Genomic DNA, 19469 nt, shown 5'->3' with positions numbered 1-19469 from the left:
GAGCTTTCAAAGCGACTCTGGCTCCTTTAGTGAAGTTCTATTTTAACGGGGTTACACAAAATATTGTTGTAGCACGAAGGGAGTGTTCAAAGGTGCCTGTGGACGCAACCCAGGCCTACCACCTCTGCCCCACCCTGCACGTAAGTTGATGTTTCAGGTCTTAGGGTGCCCCAGGATTTCCTCCCCGGGGTCTCAGGGGAAAGGAGTTCAATACTGTGGGAGTGAAACTATTTCTTCCCGCCGTCTCCTCCCTCCCCAAAGTCGAAGTGTCCGCTCACCAAGAAGCTGGGAGTGCAGTGCTAGAGACAGAGCTATGGTTTCATCCGTGATGAGGTGGGAAGCATGGCAAATTCCCAGTCTGCTGGGGCTCCCCTGCACATGTTATTTGGAATGATGTGCTCTGCAGTTGGCTTTACTAGCTGGGGCAGCCAAAGGCATTGTGGTGCCTGAAGCAGAAAAACCAAATGACACTTCTACAGTGATACTCATTCCATATCAATATGAGGATTCCTTATATCGACTAAGCCCATCGCCCAATTAGCCAAGGACTGCTAATTCTGACTGACACCAGCTCCTTCTTTATTTCATTATGGTTTTTTATATTCCTCCTTTCCACACACACACACACACACACACACACACACAGAAACACACACAAAGGATGCTCAAGAGAACTAATAAATACACTTACATAAAAACAAGTCAAAATACAAACAGTAAGACCTGTTCAAAGTTTGGCTTGCTGTTTGTCTTGTGACTTGTTTTTATGTAAGTGTATTACATACCAATTAAAAGACCCGGAGTAAAGTCAACATAAAGTCCTGCACAGGCTAATGCAAAAGCTTCCTTCCGAGGGAAGCTTTGGTCAACCTTGCTATCCAAGATCTTTCCAACTGGGGTGTCAGGGATGGAGCCCAGGGCCTTCTACATACAAAGCGTGTGTTCAGCCTTTCTCTATGGTCCCCTCCCTTAGACACATGAATTTCCCTTATATCAAGTCAGAACACTGAGCTATCTACATCAGTGTGCTCTACACCTGAGCGAAGGCCTTTCCCTGTTAACATGGGCAATTTCTACACCTGCCATTTTGCCTGGGATCATCCCTGTGCATCCAAATGACACACAGGGGATCCCGGGAGCAGGCAGGGACAACCCCTCCATTTCCCTGGGATAAACCTTAGGTGTAGAAAGGGCCATGGACACAACTTACAGGAAGTTCTCTCCATTGGACTTAAAAGTTTTGGAATTGTTTTTTTAAAAAATGTATTTTAATTTGCACACTTACAAACTTCTGCATACCCATGAAGTCCCCAAGTGTGTGGGTGGCACTCCTGTAGAACGGGGTGGCCCTGTTTCATTTCAAACTTGATACACGCTTAGCCATCGGAGTTTGCTACGAGAAGCATTACAGATATAGAGCATATTATTGTCGAGGAGATCCAAACAGGAGGGTGGAGGGATTGACGAGAAGTCTACTTTAAACTGCTATGGTTGGCTTGCTTAAGTTTCTTTGAAGAGATATCCTAGACAAGGCTTTTGAAGATCTGTGAATGAGGGCTTGATTGCTGTCAAGCACTTGTGAGGATAGTACATACACACTCATACCGACACACACACACACACACACACACACACACACACACACACACTTCCTTCTACACCTCTGCTCCACAGCTCAAACATTAATGAGTTTTTCATTTTGACAGCTTTCAGCTTTCAAAGGCCTTTTCACGGCCTTATCCTCTGTGCAGAACTAAATCAGGTTGACTGGTCTTTTTCTGCTTTTGAAGTACGGCTGAAGAACCTGACAGGAAAACTCTATAAGGTTATAAAGAGCAACAACTTTTGTCATCTTAATAGCTAGGCTAGTTCCTTACAAGTTATACCATCAGTTTTTATTAAGAATTTAGTAACAACTTCTAAAGGCAAACTCATGTATCACATAGAAGCCAGTGTGCATTTTAATGTACGGGATGCCCTCTATATTCAACGGAGTAATTGCCCTGAAGCAATTGCTGTTTATTAACAAGGATAGAGGGAACCAGACACTTTCAAAATGTGCTGGGGGAACACCACACATACTTCGAAGCCTTAGACCTCAGTGGGGTAAAAAGTACATGTAACTCCATCTTAAAATGGCAGTATTTTCTAGAAGGCTGAAGGCCACAATGGACCTGTGATGACTTGACATAGGAGGCATTTATTCCCAGTCCTTGGACTGCCAACTTTCGACTTAACAACTTGCTGTAGTGAGGAGAGATGGTGCCACCATTTGTCCAACCCATGGGGCTTCCTGTATATCATCAGGTGTAAAGTCTAAAATTCAAGGAATCTCCCTTTAAAATATTCAGAAGAGACAATAAAAAAAGCATAAGATCCTTGCATCTAAGTATTTTATAATAGCAAGCCTTGAACTCATAGGGCTCTTCCAGTGTGTGAAAAAAAAAAATCATTTGAATTGAGACTTGCTTATGTGGCTGATCTGATACCAACAGATTATGCCCATTGGGCCTGTTTATGTACTCCGTGCAGCAGAGGGGCGGGGAAGTCCAAGGTTCAGTTGTATGCCCTGCCACATGCTGGAGCCATGTGTGAACAGATGCTGGGCTCCACTAAACCAACCAGATGTAGACTGCAGTCCTGCGCATGCTTACCAAGGAGCAAGTCCCACTGGATGGAAGTCCCTATAAGCCTGGCTTTTATGTACTTCCAAGAAAACACGGAAAGAGTTGGGCTGTTAAATTTCTATGATCAAAGCACATTCTATTGTGACCCTTTCCACTGTGAAGCTCCTTGTGAAGATACCTTGATAGAATCGTAAGAACACCAGAAGTGCCCTGATACTGGATCAGACCAAGGGTCCATCTAGTTCAGCACTCTGTTCACACAGTGGCCAACCAGCCATCGGCCAGGGATGAACAAGCAGGACATGATGCAAGAGCACCCTCCCACCCATGTTCCCCAGCAACTGGTGCGCACAGGCTTACTGCCTTGAATACTGGAGATAGCACACAACCATCAGGGCTGGTAGCCATGGATAGCCTTTGCTTCCAGGAATTTATCCAACCCCCTTTTAAAGTCATCCAGATTGGTGGCCATCACGACATCTTGCGGTAGTGAATTCCGTAATTTAACTATGCACTGTGTGAAGAAGTCCTTCCTTTTATTTATCCTGAATCTCCCACCAATCAGCTTCATGGGATGACCCCGGGTTCTAGTATTTTGAGAGAGGGAGAAAAATGTCCCCCTGTCCACATTCTCCAAACCATGCATAATTTTGTACACCTCTGTCACGTCTCCCCTTAGTCTCCTTTTCCCCCAAGACTTCTGTTTATCCACATCATTATTTTTTTTAAAAAAAAATTGTTTGTGGATTTTCAGGTCAGCTCCACCTTGGAAGCATGACAGGGGAAAATCACCTTGAGGTGTCATTACCACATTACTAATAGGTATACCAACTCAGTCCTACTTCCTCATAAATGTGTTCAGGATCGGGATGTTATAGTATGTACAATTCCTGTATAGTACAGCTGGCCCTCTCCACCTGTTTTCATCAAAGTGCCCAAATTCACAATGACTCAGTTTGCATGTCATGGCGGCGAATTGTGGGTTAATTAACCAATGATCCACCGAGATGCACACAGTGCACAAGCTGTTTCTGGACTGCATAAATGACCCAGAGTGTTCAGCTTTGGATGTCACACTAACAACCTATGAATGAGGCTGTTCATAGGTTGTTCATGCAAACCAGAAATGGCTTGCGTGCAGCACGCATCCTGACAAATTGTGGATTAATTAACCCACAATTTGCCAGAGTGATGCACAAAGTGACCCATTACTTTAAATCTGTGTCTAGTAGCTATATGTCCCCTCCTTCATTCTTACTCTCAGGTAGGTACAGGACCCGATTTATATCAGGACCCTATCGGGGGGGGGCATGTGGGGGGTCTTTTATGATCCAGATCAGAGCCCTGCACCTACTCTAGAGTAAATATGAACAAGAGAGATAACTGCTAGGGACAGTTATCACGTCTGTTTTGCGCAGTCACCGGAGTCTCAGCGCTGCCAAGGGACCTCCAGGGTTGATTCTGAGCTGGAAATTACCCTTGCAAGCAGAATTCCTTTCAGCATGACCTTGTCCTATCGCGAGCGATAACTGGGCCTCTTCCAGGCATTCATAACAAAATTGGATTTTTTTTCATTCTGTTTTACTGTCAATAGAGCTTCCAGTGTTGTCCAAGTGCATTATCTAGAACAGCCTGCACGGTAATTGGCTTATGCCACTGCTCACTCTGGGAAGCTTCCGTGATGACGGGCGTTAACCGAAAAGCTTTTCAAACCTAATTGGCCTAATGAGAAAGAGCCTTAGCTTGGGTGTTCTCCCTTCATTCATGGTGAATTGCATGGACAGCCCTTGCTCTATAAGGCACACTTAACACAGGAAAGGGGGCAAGAGCGTTTGAGGCCAGTTGCAGAGAAGCTGAGCTTCCAACTATCAAGCATTTCATTCCTCCATTTCCATGCCTGTCAGCTTCTTCTCCTGCTACTGCCTTTTCATTGTCTTTGACTGGAAAATGGTAGGACAGGAGAATGAGCGCAGATAAAGCCATCCCCAGAAGACACAAGGAAAACAGAAAATAGAGAACACTTTATTACTACTTGTCTTCAGAGAAGGCTCGCCTCCTCTGAGGAAGGGTAGGATAAAAATATCAATAATGGGGAACAAACCTGGTTGCGGCTATGCCCTTGACTTTGCTGTGTTCCTGCCTTCCTAAGAAGGCTCAACTCTGCATGTGAACAGCCTTGTGCGTCCATTTTAATGGTCCAATGTGACACAGAGAGCACTTAGGCACAGAATGGACCCAGTTGGAGTGACAATTAACGTTATATTACCCACCCAGCTTTAAAGGCAAATTAGAAGGCTAGCCTAAGGAGAGAAATCTGGTATTCACTGATCACAGTTCTATCCTGGTTTCCCTCAGGGGCTTGTCCACACGGGTGCTTTGAACCTGGATTGTTTCGGAGTGGCGGCAGGTGATCTACATGATGTAGCTGCCACTCTGAATCAATCCAGGGGCAAAGCCCCAAAGCCCAAAAAAGTGCAGGGGCCAGGGCTTTTCCAGTGGCTGGCCCCTGGTTATGGAACAACGTGCCACTGGAGATTAGACAGGCTCCCACTCTCAATTCTTTCAAACGCCTTTGTAAGGCATTTTTTTTATTTTCACAAGAGTTTGGGGAGGGGATGGTTTAAATTGGGGTTGAGGGCTTTTAAAGGTTTGAGGGTGAGGGTTTTAATGGAATTGTCTAAATGTGGGTTGAGGGTTTTTAATGAAATTGTTTTATATGTTATTGTAAAGCGCCTCGATGCCAGAAATGGTGAGGCGGTGCTATAAAAATGCTTTAAATAACAAATAAATAAATAAATAAATAAATAGGAGAGAATTAAGGACAGGCTCTGGACAAATACCTAAATAATTTAATAGCAGAATGGATCCTAAGAAGAAGAAAGAGATCAACTCTTTCAGTTTATGAAACCTTCTCTCCTCTTACTCATCACAGACACTTACATGAATAACTACTGGAAATGCTATGCTACAGATAATAGCACAGAGATGAGCAATGTCCCAAGAAACATATATTTATGGCAGAAATGCGGAAAATTCCCCAATCTAGATGGCAAGTTGTTTTACATGAATGGCTTGCACCATAGAGATAGATACCACATGGAGCAGACAACTCTCCAAAAGGTATCGACTCAAACCCTCCAACACCAGTGACGCTTTTGGGTGGCACGTTATGCCCGTGATTTGTATAGTTTAAAAAAATCCATACCTGTAGGATAAGTAACATCTGAATAATGGAAGGAGGGACCCTCGCTCGGGAACGCGACAAAGCATCTTCCAATTTAATATTGAGAGTTATAATATTCCTGAAGTGCAACAGGGCCAGTTGGCGGACAGATGGCTCCTTTCCCTAAACAAAGGAAAACAAACATGTGGAATTTTTCAAGAATTTGAAGATTATTTGCTTTGAAATTGTTATGGAGAAGCCAGTTAAGCATATCAAAGCCCCAGTGATTTAACTGGGAGATTTTTCTGCTTTAGGTTTTATGTATTTATAAAAGGCAGACAACTTTTCTACCTATTTAGATACTTATTCTGACTTTCTGTTTTCATTTGCTAGCAATATTTGTCAACACATCAACTCCTTGTAATGTGGGCAGCCCACAACAGAATTTGACTACTACGCAATTTACAATCCAACATATTTTGTATTACATTTAAGTCGCAGAAGTATTTCTCAAATTGTATTTGAGAAACAAGGTATTTGAGAAACAAGGTTCCTTTGAAATCAAGACAAAATAGAGTTTCTGATGGAGGGAGGGGAAGCAATTTACTTTGATGAAACCCAAATAATTGTGGGGAAATTACCATATGAAGTATTCTGGGAATATGTGCGTTGATTCTGGAACATAAGAAAAAATTGATCTCCTTTCCGTAATTTATATAGTCAATTTAAAATGGCTTATCCCTATTGTGTATATTTCACAATGTGAACATTTATGCAAAAGAGAGTTAAGATAGTTAGATCGTGATTGTATTTTTGTTCTGCAGTGGTTTTTATGGTCATATGAATTCTGCCTCTCTCCATATTGTGCAGCAAAGAAAGAAAGAAAATATGTAACTGCAAAATACAGAATCAGACAATATTGCATAGTTTAAAGGAAATAATTATTTGTTTCTAATTAGAAAACAGAATTGGCCCATAATAGACAATCCAGAATTCACCTGAAGAGCAATCAAATTTAAAATTTGGAAAGAGTACTACTGTTATAAAGTTGTATTTGTTAATAAAGTTCTTTCTTACAATGAAAGGAAAGGAAAAATTGAATGGAGCTGATACCCTATTGCTCTGAATTTTTGCAAATCAACTGTTTTTCAACCATTTCCTAAAACACAATGCACAGCTCGAACAATAAAAAAACTTTTGAGAAAATACGTATAAAGCATCTCTTATCTAATATATTGTTACCATTTAAATGTGAAATAGAACAGGTGAAGGAATACTGGATTTACTGCATTCAAGAGACGGGACAATTTCCCTATACATATTTGGGAGAACTTGTGGAGAGGGCCTCTTCTGTAATGGCACTCTCTCTAATGAGCTTCCTTCCAAGGAGGTCAGACTGTCCGCATACATTTACGAATTAACGAAGCCTTTTTTTATTTAAAGGTATTTTACAATTAATTTTACTTTATTAGCCAGCAGCTGGTCCAGAACTACTCATTGTTGGGTTTGTTCTATGCTCTTGCTGTTTAAATGCTTTTGTTTTCAGCTGTGCGGTTTAGAATATTGCACTTTAAACAGTAGCTTTACATGGGTTGTGGTGGTGGTATGGTAAATACAACAGAGATGTTTGGAGTTCAAATCAAGAAAAGAACCAAGGGCAATATCCTGGCTGAAGGAACACTGATTTTTTTTTTTTTTTTTTTAGAACTTGGTGTTCTGCAGATCAAGGCCGAGTTTTTGCATCACATTCTACAACTGCCCAATTGTATGAATGTTTCTGCCATTACAGTGTTCTGAATCTGGGTAGCTTAGGCATTTTTTTAGAGATATCCAAATACATTCATCCCAGCAGTGAATTTCACTTGCTTTTCTTAGCATATTGTTTTAAGACATATTTTGTTTTCAATTTTTTTAAAAAATAAATCACAGACTTTGAAACTCCTGTTTATAAAATGGTTTATCATCTGGCGAGATGTGGTGATGGGTAGAACTTGCTCTTGAGAAGCCACACATCCAAATATGCCTTGGGCATGCAGAATAAGTTGCGCAACGGTTTGGATCCTGGCCAGTAGCTGGAGGTATTGGGTATAGCTAGGTAGAGAGAAGGGGGGGGGGGGGCTTTTTGAAAGTCAAAGCTGTAATTTTCTACTGACATCAGAAATGCCCCGCCATGTAAAGAAACAGGCCTACACAGGGAATCCCCTCTTTTGAAAGTTTTCCCCTTTGCTGGAGTACTTCCTCATCCAAGTAAGCGTCAGTTTGCCCCACAGGGACGGCTGCCAATTTGTTGATCAACCAGCAGAGTTGCTTCTTCTGGTTTTTCTGGATCCTAAAGTAACAAAGTCATATTTTACCTGCACAGGATAGAATATAGCCTGAAGCATGGGCAGGACATCACTGAAAAAGAAATCCCATGTTTCAGCCAAGGTATCCAACAGTTTCTGTCCTAAAAGTTGAAAGAAAAACGTTTAGGCACGGGCCAAAGAACGTGTCAAACAAAAATATTTTGTATCTGCGTGGGGAAAACCAACTGCAAGATGCATGCATCCCATCTCGCATTTGAGCTGTGCAAGGGTATATTTTTAGCTCCTTTCTTTTTAAAGCACATGCACGGGAGATTGTTTTGTGAGAGCCCTTTGCATATATTTTAAAGAGACAGTTGGCTAAAACACAGACGTACAGAGGGTATGGAACGTAACTGGGTAGATGTAGTGAATATGTAGTTGCAGATGTGGGGAATCCCCTTCAAACCATTACAACAGGGATGGGGAACATGTGGGCCTCCAGATGTTGTTGGACTACAACTCCCATCAACCCTCACTATTGACTATGCTGGCTAGAGCTAATGGGAGTTGTAGTCCACCAGCATTCAGAGGGCCACCCCTTCATTGCAGGGGAGATACACACAAAGTTTTATTTGCTGTGTAAATTGTGACTCAGCTTTAATAAGAACAAACTCTGCCTCCTGAATCCGGTCGGCTGGGTTCAGGTTGGTGAAACCCAAGTCCTTTTCCCCATGCAACAGTGTGTGCACCCAGCAGCTGAGACTGCTTGTGTGTAAAAGAAAGCTGAAAGCTGAATCCTGATCAGCAGAATTTCATTCCCCCCCCCCCCCGCTTTTTTTGGGAAGGATGTGTGTGCAGCCTTAATTCCAGGATCAAAATGGACAATTGTGTGCAATACCCGTTTCCTCACCTGGCTGAACCCACATATGCACAAGCATGTGTCCACAGGTATATAGAGCCCAGAGCAGGTGTAGGCCACCTTTTTGGTGCTGTGGGCACATTTGGCAATTTGGCACCAACAGAAACCTGTTCCACAGCAATCCCAGCTGCTGATAAGAAAATAAGTTATTCTTTTCTTTTCTTTTTTAAGTGGGGGAAAGGCATCTTGGTGGACGCCAAGAGAAGTATAGGGGGCACTCTGGTGCCTACTGATTACACATTGCCTACCCCTGCCCTAGAGTGGGGGTGTTTTGTCGTCTAATTTGGGAAGGCTCCCTAACTCGAACGTTGAGGCTCCCTTCCTTAAGGTCCCAGATAAGTGTCTCAAAGCACACAATGTGGTCCCAATGCAGAACTGGCCCTGAGCCCTGCCTGGATGGGAGACTGTCATGCAGGCTCTAGGGAAGAAGAGGAGAGCCTGAGCGAAATAACACTTTCAGCAAGTTGGCTTCCGCCGTTTTTCACCAACGTCCACATGGCTATTTAATCGTAAAGAGGTTTATAATTTGAGGGAAAGGGAAATAATTTGAGGGAAATAATTTGAGGTAATTTGATAATAATTTGAAAATAATAATTTGAAAATAATAATTTGAGGGAAAGGTAAATAATTTGAGGGAAATAATTTGAGGTAATTTGATAATAATTTGAAAATATTAATTTGAAAATAATTTGAGGTAAATAATTTGAGGGAAAGAGGTTTATAATTTGAGGGAAAGGCAACCAGGATGATCAGGGGTCTGGAAACAAAGCCCTATGATGAGAGACTGAAAGAACTCGGCATGTTTAGCTTGGAGAAGAGAAGATTGAGGGGAGACATGATAGCACTCTTCAAATACTTAAAAGGTTGTCACACAGAGGAGGGCCAGGATCTCTTCTCGATCCTCCCAGAGTGCAGGACACAGAATAACGGTCTCAAGTTAAAGTAAGCCAGATTCTAGCTGGACATCAGGAAAAACTTCCTGACTGTTAGAGCAGTACGACAATGGAATCAGTTCCCTAGGGAGGTTGTGGGCTCTCCCACACTAGAGGCCTTCAAGAGGCAGCTGGACAACCCTCTGTCAGGGATGCTTTAGGGTGGATTCCTGCATTGAGCAGGGGGTTGGACTCAATGGCCTTGTAGGCCCCTTCCAACGCTACTATTCTATGATTCTATAAATGGCCACTCTGGAGGCTGCTGCTGGCTCAGCTGATGTGCCAGACAAATTTCATTTCCTTGTTCAGCAGGCAGGAACATTGGATGGCTGCTGAGGCAGAAGCAGGCTGCTATTATGGGTTCTGGTCTGCAGCCAGTCGAAGGAAGAGTTTTGATTTGGATGTGCTTCTGGACGAGGCTCAGCGGGCAAAATAGATGTCCCGATTACCTTCGTAAAACCGGATCTTGTCCCTCAGGATCACCATGCCTTTTGTAAGCAGCTGGTTCTGTAAATACAGAATGAAATCACTTTTCATTTCTCTTACTCTGGAATCTTGATTATTACTTTTGTATTTCTACCGTGAGGGACTCTCTCTTGGTCTCTCTCTCTCTCTTTTTAAGGCAGCTCATTAGGAGAGGGTTGCTCACAGCTTCCAGGTTAATTCTTGGGCTGTGTGGAGAGCAACTGCATTGGATGGAATTTCCCATCTTAACATGTGATGACATTATGAAGGTAAGACTATTACACCTCAAAACAGTCAATATGCAGAAAGACTAGGCTTAGGCAGGGTAGATCTTGTTCTCCTGCAGCCCATCTAGCTAGGGAATACAGTTGGGTGTGGGGGGATAGGCAGTCAGTCAGGTGGCAGACTCTGCCAAGAAACCCCAGCATGCTGGCAGAGGTTCTTGGGGTGTGCACTCAACTCACATGGGACCCCACCGTTACCCCACTAACACCCTCCATCATCAGTCTAGATTGCAAGGGAAGTTCAGTGGTGATGTGAAAGCTCTCTTTAGGAGCAGGGGAAGGCAGATGTTGTTGGACTGCAACTCCCATAATCCCTCACCATCGCCTATGCTGGCAGTAACAACAACAACATATTTATATCCTGCCTTTTGCTCAATACTGGGCATCAAGGCAGCATTAAAAAATTTAAAACATATATATTTAAAACCGATAATTGAAATATACAAAAGTTAAAAATATATTAAATATGTTCCAATATTAAAATATGTAAACATTTAAAATGACCATTTTAAAAGCCTTTGGCACAGATGGAGGTCCAGCCCATCAAGGAGGGAGCCAGTCTAAAAACATTTTAGAATGTTTTAAAGATGTTTTAATGTTTTAAAGATGTTTTAATCATGTATGGTATGTTTTAATCAGTTTTTAATGTATATTTTATATCATGTTTTTATACTGTTTGTTTTATACTTTGAATGGTTTTAGTTTTGGTGAACCGCCCAGGGAGCTTCAGCTGTTGGGCAGTATAAAAATGCAATAAAATGCAATAAATAATAATAATTATAATAATAATAATAATAATAATAATAATAATAATAATAGCTTCCCTGGGAAGAGTTCCAGAGCGCTGATGGAAATTGCCGCTCAACATATGGAGAACCAGACGTTGCCAAACTCTGCTTTAGAAGAAGCTTGGGGGGATTCCACATGTAGTACTGAGGGTGCTTCCATGCGCCCCCAGTGCGGCCCCAAAGCGATCGTGTAGCTTGCCTGGAGAAGAGACGAGGAAGAGGCGTCCTTGCCGCCGCCGCCACCCACCTACCTCCTCGCCGGCCAGGTCGGAGAGCTCGGCGGAAGAAGGCGGGGTGGAGAGCTCTTCGACCCGGCCGGCGAGGAGGTAGGTGGGTGGCGGCGGCGGCAAGGACGCCTCTTCCTCGTCTCTTCTCCAGGCAAGCTACACGATCGCTTTGGGGCCGCACTGGGGGCGCATGGAAGTGCCCTCAGTACTACCTGTGGAATCCCCCAAAGTCACCATTTATTGAGAAACCCATCATATATTTCTTAGAAACCCAACAGCGCCCTGAAGACAGTTTTAAAAGCCCCATGCTAACCCACATGACAAAGCTGGCTTAGAAACCATGATGTTTGTTGTTTTATTTTCTTGTTTTTCAATTGTGGAGCTGGTAGGAACCACCCACCCCTCCAACAGACACCCCTATCGTCACACCTATAAGGTGTAGAAGATGCACCAGATTTCCTGGTCACGTCTGCAGAAGCTGGCAGCTATGGAGCAGAGAGCAGAGTTGCTAAGGCAATGGGGAGATGTCTCTCAGCCACACAAGCTTGCGGGGAAAGAGAGGGGGAGGGAGATGCGATCTGTTAAATCTTTTGCCAAGTATTGGAACAGCTGCTAGGCCTGAGCTGAGGAGGATTCCTCTGCGTCTTTCCTAGCTGCAATGTGTGCAAAGCTCAAGGAAGGAGTGCAGGTGGAGCTGGGCAAAGGTAAATCCCTTGCCTTCTTTGCCTGAAGCTCAAGGAAAATGAACAGGGAAGTGTTTGGAATCTCCTCCCTATCAACACAGCCTTCTCCCTGACAACCCCCCCTCTTTTTTGCTTGTGGCAAATCTTGCCCTCATTTGCAAAGCAATGACTAGGGCCTAGTTCTCACTAAAGTAGTCAACCTGTGTCTGGTCATCACTGATGGAGCAGCTGAGACACAGCCCACAATAGTGACTGTGAGGTAGTGGTTCCTCTCTATTCGGCCCTGGTTAGGCCTCATCTAGAGTATTGCATCCAGTTCTGGGCTCTACAATTCAAGAAGGACGCAGACAAGCTGGAGCGTGTTCAGAGGAGGGCAACCAGGATGATCAGGGGTCTGGAAACAAAGCCCTATGAAGAGAGACTGAAAGAACTGGGCATGTTTAGCCTGTAGAAGAGATGATTGAGGGGAGATATGATAGCACTCTTCAAATACTTAAAAGGTTGTCACACAGAGGAGGGCCAGGATCTCTTCTCAATCCTCCCAGAGTGCAGGACACAGAATAACGGGCTCAAGTTACAGGAAGCTAGATTCCGTCTGGACATCAGGAAAAACTTCCTGACTGTTAGAGCAGTATGACAATGGAACCAGTTACCTAGGGAGGTTGTGGGCTCTCCCATCCTAGAGGCCTTCAAGAGGCAGCTGGACAGCCATCTGTCAGGGATGCTTTAGGGTGGATTCCTGCATTGAGCAGGGGGTTGGACTCGATGGCCTCATAGGCCCCTTCCAACTCTGCTGTTCTATGATTCTATGACTGAAGATGTGGACTGGAGATGCTTATAGTCTTGGCTGCTCCAGTTTGCCAGCTCTGTTTCATACTCTTTGATAAGATACAAAGGCCTTAGCTAGACAGGGCTTCAGCCCAGGGCGATCCCCGAGATAGTCCCGTGCATCAACATGACGTACAGGGGATTCCGGGATCAGGGAGGGATGATCCCTCCCTTGTTCTGGGATCTCGCCCTCCACTTTAGGCCCACCTTTTCTGCGGTCTTGGGCTGTGGCCAGGCGTCGTGGTTTGTCCCAGGAGCTGCGCACGGGGCACAGAGATCCTCAGGAGCTCTGCACCCATCAGGGGTGGGGTGGAGGGAACGGATAATTTTTTTTTATGGATAAAAATATTGCGGGATCTTCACCGTCGAGCTAGACCTGTAGGTCTAGCTGAGGCCAAAGCTAATATTAATACAAACATGTTTGTAATGTGATTTGCTGTGTAGATTACTGACCAACTATTAATGATCACAGTTACAATGTTTTGGAAATTTCCTTAATAAAAATGCTTGAAGAACATCATCATTTTCAAATATAATGTACATTTTATGACAATGGCCATAAATAACAACTTCCAAACAGATGTATCCTTCCTAGCGTATTTAAGCACATTTTTGCTATACCTCTGGAAGAAATTACATATTCTTAGTGTTATGATTATTGAATAAGAAAAATTATACGTATGTTTTATTAGTACATGTGATCATTCGACATACATTTTCTGTCTGGCACATTTAATGTTCCCCTAAATATTTTTTTTCTAGCTTTCCAATATGTTCAGTATATGGGCTAGATCCAAAGCTGTCACAGTGCTAGCACTAAGTATGCTGTGCATAATTAAACCAACGCTAGCGCACTGCCATTAGCGGTCGGTAGATAAAGGGGGAAACCAGTGACTTGCCACCAAATTTCAGCGTTGGGGTTTGTCACTGAATTCTGGCCACTTTTAGTCTTTGCCCAGCAAGGGCTAATGACGTTGCACTAACATTGGTTTACGCTAGCAATGTGAGAGGACTGGATACTGAACGGATGAGAGAAAACAGATTTTGAGCACAATCCTATGCATCTCTACTCAGAAGTCTGTTTAAGCTCAATGGAACTCTCTCCCAGGTATGTGCGTATAGGATTGCAGCCTTGGTTGCTTTTACAACTCCTTTGACATGCAATTACATTTTTACTTGACTATCACTTGTTTACTCTGTGGAAGGGCCTTCCTAGACGAGGGTTTAGCCTGGTGCGAGGCCCGGGCTCCCTGCTGTGCGTGCAGATGACACACAGGGGATCCCGGGGTCAGGCTGGGCAAAACCCTCCCTTGACCTGGGATAACCGGATCCACTTGTGGCCTGGTTTTTCCGCAGCCCCGGGCTGAGCCTGGGGCTGCGGAAAGTCTAGCTTACTCACGAGTAGCCGGGAGAAGCCGCTGTGCCCATCATGCTGGGGGCGAGGGAATCGCGGGGGTGGGGGCAGTGATGGGGGCCAGGGTGGAAAGAGCGGACCCGGCAGGAGAAATGGGGGGGGGAGAGCGGAGCCAGGGGGGGAAGAGCGGCCGGGGTGGTGGTGGAGGGGGTATCGGATATAGCAAGCGGGGGGTGGCGAGTGGACAGGCAAACGAGGGGGTGAGCGAGCAAGCGGGCGGCATCAGACATTGTGGGGGGGGGAAATCGGGGCAGGGGAGAGCAGGGAACTCCCCTTTTTTTAAAAAAAGACCTTCCTTTTCGTTGGTGCGCTTCTGCGCACATGGCCCCTTTGACTTTTTTTTTTAAAATGGAGGATGCGACGGGGCTTTCCTTTCCCGTCGTGTCTGATGTCTGGATAGGTGCAACGGCCTGTGCTAATTGTAGCACGGGCTCGCCGCGCCTGAAGGCCGGATTCAAAGGTAGGTCTAGCAAGGCCCGAAGATATATTTCGGGGGGTATGAAGTAGCATTCATTCGTGTCAGCTCTGATGTGCTGTCTGAAGCGATACAGTCCAGACACAAGTTGACCACCTCAGTGAGAACTAGTCATTGGACCATGGTCTCTATATAATCCAAATAAGGTCCTCCAGTATCCTTTCTGAAAACATCTTAAGTTATCTTAAGACCAAAGAGTGAAGAGCATCTTAAAACAACGTCCAGTGTGGAAGTTCAAACAACCTAGCATGTAAAGTTTTTGTACTTAAACATTTCTTAGGCTGGAGATGTCTGCTGGCAATAGTTTGGTTCAGCAAACAGCTTCAGTTAACAATGCAAGATCAAGTAAAACATCAATCACAACAAAAGAGCAAACCTGTAAATATTCAGTAAAAAAGGATCCCAGCTCAGTTTTCAGCAGCTGCCTGTTTCAAAGAAAATATTATTTTTTTAAAATCCATGTAACCATCACAATGTTATGTACTGTAATTTACGGTAACGAAGTCGGCCCTTGTCTATGAAAGCTCAGGCCACAGTAAATGTGTTATTCTTTAAGGTGTCATCACACTCTTTGTTATTATTATACTATAGATGCACTGCATGTCCGAAGGTGTGACTGCAGAATGCCTTCACTGGCAACAGCAATCTGTAAAATAAAATGTAAATACAGAAGAGTCGACGTTCTGAAACACTTTAGTGTGACCAAGAAAAACATCCCAGGATTAGGAATATGGCAGAAGAGGTAGAGCACAAGAAAAACTCTTCTGAATCCATGTAAGAATCCATCCAGTCCAATGTTTTGTTTTCAGCTGCGGCCAGCTAGGGAAACCCACAAGCCCACAATAATTTTAAGTGCTCTTAAAATAATTAAAAAAAAAAAAAACATTTTCCAGCTTTGCAATATATATCAGCCTTCCCCAACCCGATGTCCTCCAGATGTTTGGACTACAACTTATTTTATTTATTTATTAATTAATTTATTACATTTCTATACCGCCCAATAGCCGGAGCTCTCTGGGCGGTTCACAAAAATTACAAACATTCAAAGTATAAAACAACAGTATAAAACCATAATATAAAATACAATATATACACTTCCATCAGCCCCAGCCAGTATGGCCAATGGACAGGGATTTTGGGGGTTGTAGTCCAAAACATTTGGAGGGCACCATGTTTGGGAGAAATTATATATATATATATATATATATATATATATATATATATATATATACACACACACACACACACACACACACACACTTTTTGGATACTATGTACAGTTCTGGTCATTCTATTCTAACATGCCTCCATTTCAGATTTATAAAAACAACAACACCATTGTGTTAATGGCAGCCTTATTATTCAATCTTTTTCCTAATAATCCCAGCATGGGATTTGCCTTTTTCATAGTTGCCAGATTCTAAGATGTTGTTTACCCACCACAATCCCCAAGATCTGTCTCCTGCTTGTTTATGGCCAATTCAGTACCCATCCATAGATGGGAGTTTCCAGATGAACATCTCCTAAAAGTCATCGGGCAGCTATTTATTATTTATTTATTTATTAATTACACTTATATACCGCCCCCCCTCCCCATAGCCAGGGCTCTCTGGGCGGTTTACAGAAATTCTAAAATTAAGATAAAAAGCGAGTATACAAAATTTAAAATTCTAAAACACAGAACATACACACATAAAGCATTAAAAACCGTTAAAAAACTAAACATGTGGGTGATTAAGATGTGCTGCCATACGCCTGGGCAAAGAGGAAAGTCTTAACCTGGAGCTGGAAAGAGAGCAGTGTTGGTGCCAGGCGAGCCTCGTCAGGGAGATCGTTCCAGAGTCTGGGGGCCACCACCAAAAAGGCCCTGTCCCTCGTTGCCACACTCTGAGCCTCTCTCGGAGTAAGCACCCGGAGGAGGACCTTAGATGTTGAACGTAGTGACGGGGTATATTCACATCGAGAGAGGTGTTCCATCAGGGATTGTGGTCCCAAGCCGTGTACGGCTTTATAGGTCAAAACCAGCACCTTGAATTGGGCTCGGAAACATACAGGCAGCCAGTGTAAGCGGACCAGAGCAGGTGTTATATGGTCGAACATTCTGGTTCCCGAAATCAATCTGGCCGCTGCATTTTGCACAAGCTGCAGCTTCCGAACCGTCTTCAAAGGCAGCCCTACGTAGAGTGCATTGCCTAATACACTCTATTCCATCTCTTCTTCAACATATTTTTTTGTGGCAAGAAAAGAGATGGAAGAAGAGGTGGGAAATCATGGGAAGGGTTATTTGGACACGACAGAAACGTTATTTGGACACAATGGAAAATTCTGTGAATGAGGCAGGGCGACCCACAGTGGCAGAGGCCCTGCTTTGCATGAGGAAGGTCCCAGGTTCGAACCCCGACATCTCCAGGTAGGTCTAGGAAAGAAGCCTGCCTGAAACCCTGCAAAGTTGCTGCCAGTTCGTGTTGACAATACTAGGCTAGATAGATCAATGCTTTGGCTTGGTGTGAAGCAGCTTCCTACAGTATGCTCACTTCCCCGAACCAAATCAGCAGCTCCCTCATGGTTACTTTAGTAAAACAGACAAAAATCTCTGGAAGATCCTTATTCTGGTCTCCCATGTCACATCTAGTTCGGCCCTCAGGAAACATAAGGTAGAGCCTTAAAGTAAACCTTTTGGGGTGTAAGATTGTAGTGTGCCTCTAACTGTACACCAGAAAAAAAGGAATAAAAACAAATGTATCTCAAGGAAAGGGAACTGCCATATACAAATTACTCGGAGCGAAAAATTGATGCTTTATGAAAGAGGCAAGAGTGCCTCTGTATTAGGCCAGGAACATCGCAGCGGTTAGCAAAATAACGCTGGGATGTGCGTCGTCTGTAAACCAACATCTGGAAGCAGTTAAAAATACTCCAAAGCTTGAGTCACTGACATCCTGCTTTGTCACAATTTCCTCTCTCTTCTTGTCTTCCTCTGTTTTTAAGCAGGCTGCCCCACTCCCACTTGAGTGGCTCTTCCAACTCCATGCTTGACACTACAGTCTAGCTTCCACGCTCCCTATTGCACTGAAAATGCCCTTTTGAGAAGATCACAGTTGATCTTCTCCATGCCAACCCAATGGTCTCTTCTCGGTCCCTCTCTTTGCCCCCCTTGACCTGTCTGCTGCCTTTGATGTTGCAGATCAGCTGCTTGTCTTGGGCTTTCTCCATACCTTTGGTTTCCACAACTCTGATAGCTTGTCCTTTCATCTGTCAGATTGTTCTTCCTACATTCCCATTGGGCTGAGCTCCTATTCTGTCAGCCTTCTTTCTTAGGGTTCTGTCCTGAATTCCTTACTTCTCTCCCTATGTACACTCTCCCTGGAAGACCTTACCAATTCTCATGCTTCCAGTACTACCTATATTCCAATGGCACTCAGCTATCCCTCTATCTCCAGCTGCCTGTCTCATGTATCCACTTGGAGGTCTCACCACCATCTCAAATTTAACATGCCCAGGAATTAAGTACTACTCTTTCCTTGCAAGCCTTCTGCTCCTTAATCTCTCTCCATTCCCCCTACTGAACTAGCATGCAACCTGGGCTGAACCTCTGAATATTTATTTATTTACTTATTTATTTTTGGATTTATATCCCGCCTTTCTTCCTCCAAGGAACCTAAGGCGGTATACATAATCCTCTCCATTTTTATCCTCACAACAACAACCCTGTGAGGTAGGTTGGGCTGAGAATCCGTGGCTGGCCCAAAGTCACCCAGTGAGCTTCCATGGCCGAGTGGAACCCGACTAGAACCCGGATCTCCTGACTCCCAGTCCAACACTCTAACCATGACACCACACTGGCTCTCTTGTTTATACTCTCTTGTTTATACTCCACATTCAATCAATTGCCTGGCTGCTCTACTTCAGCCTATAAAACATGGCAAAACCCCATCAGTTTTGTTCTGTCCCCTTGGCTAAAGCTCTAGTTCATGGCCTGGTTATCTCCTACCGTGACTACTGCAACCTTCTCCTCTCTTGTCTTCGTCTGCAAGCTTCCTTTGGCCTACTTCCATCTCTGCCTAAAACTGCAGCCCAAATCCTTCATCTCTCCAATTGAACTGAAGATATGATGCCCTTCCTGAGATCCCCGCTGGCCCCCAACCCTTTCTGGATCCGTTCAAAGTAAGGAACTCCTTGTCCTTACATTTTAAAGAGATCTCCAGCCTTGCCCCACCTTATACCTTGGCCCTTATTCTCATTATAGCCTCAGTTTGACCCCTGCTCTGCAAACGTTGCCCCACCTCAGTCCTTTAAGTGACTCAGCCATTCTCCCTATATGTGGAATTATCAACTTTAATGCATACATGATGCCAACTCTCTTCATTCAATTTAAATTTGAA

The 19469-nt window shown here is 43.9% G+C and overlaps 1 protein-coding gene across 2 annotated transcripts in view; it reads right to left on the bottom strand.

Moving 5' to 3' along the window:
- PRR5 (proline rich 5) overlaps window positions 1–19469 on the bottom strand; it is a 79744-nt gene that overhangs the window by 13782 nt on the left and 46493 nt on the right. For both annotated transcript variants that reach the window (XM_063134339.1, XM_063134341.1), the window contains 4 exons: window positions 15467–15515; window positions 10376–10433; window positions 8145–8236; window positions 5833–5973 (listed from right to left, as the gene is read on the bottom strand). In XM_063134339.1, coding sequence (XP_062990409.1) covers window positions 5833–5973; window positions 8145–8236; window positions 10376–10433; window positions 15467–15515 — 340 coding nt within the window. The remainder of the gene's footprint in view (window positions 1–5832; window positions 5974–8144; window positions 8237–10375; window positions 10434–15466; window positions 15516–19469) is intronic.

Source organism: Elgaria multicarinata, chromosome 9, assembly GCF_023053635.1.
Source record: "Elgaria multicarinata webbii isolate HBS135686 ecotype San Diego chromosome 9, rElgMul1.1.pri, whole genome shotgun sequence".
Taxonomy (NCBI): Eukaryota; Metazoa; Chordata; class Lepidosauria; order Squamata; family Anguidae; genus Elgaria; species Elgaria multicarinata.
Note: the sequence above shows the minus strand (reverse complement) of the source record. Positions and strands in the feature narration are given on the sequence as shown.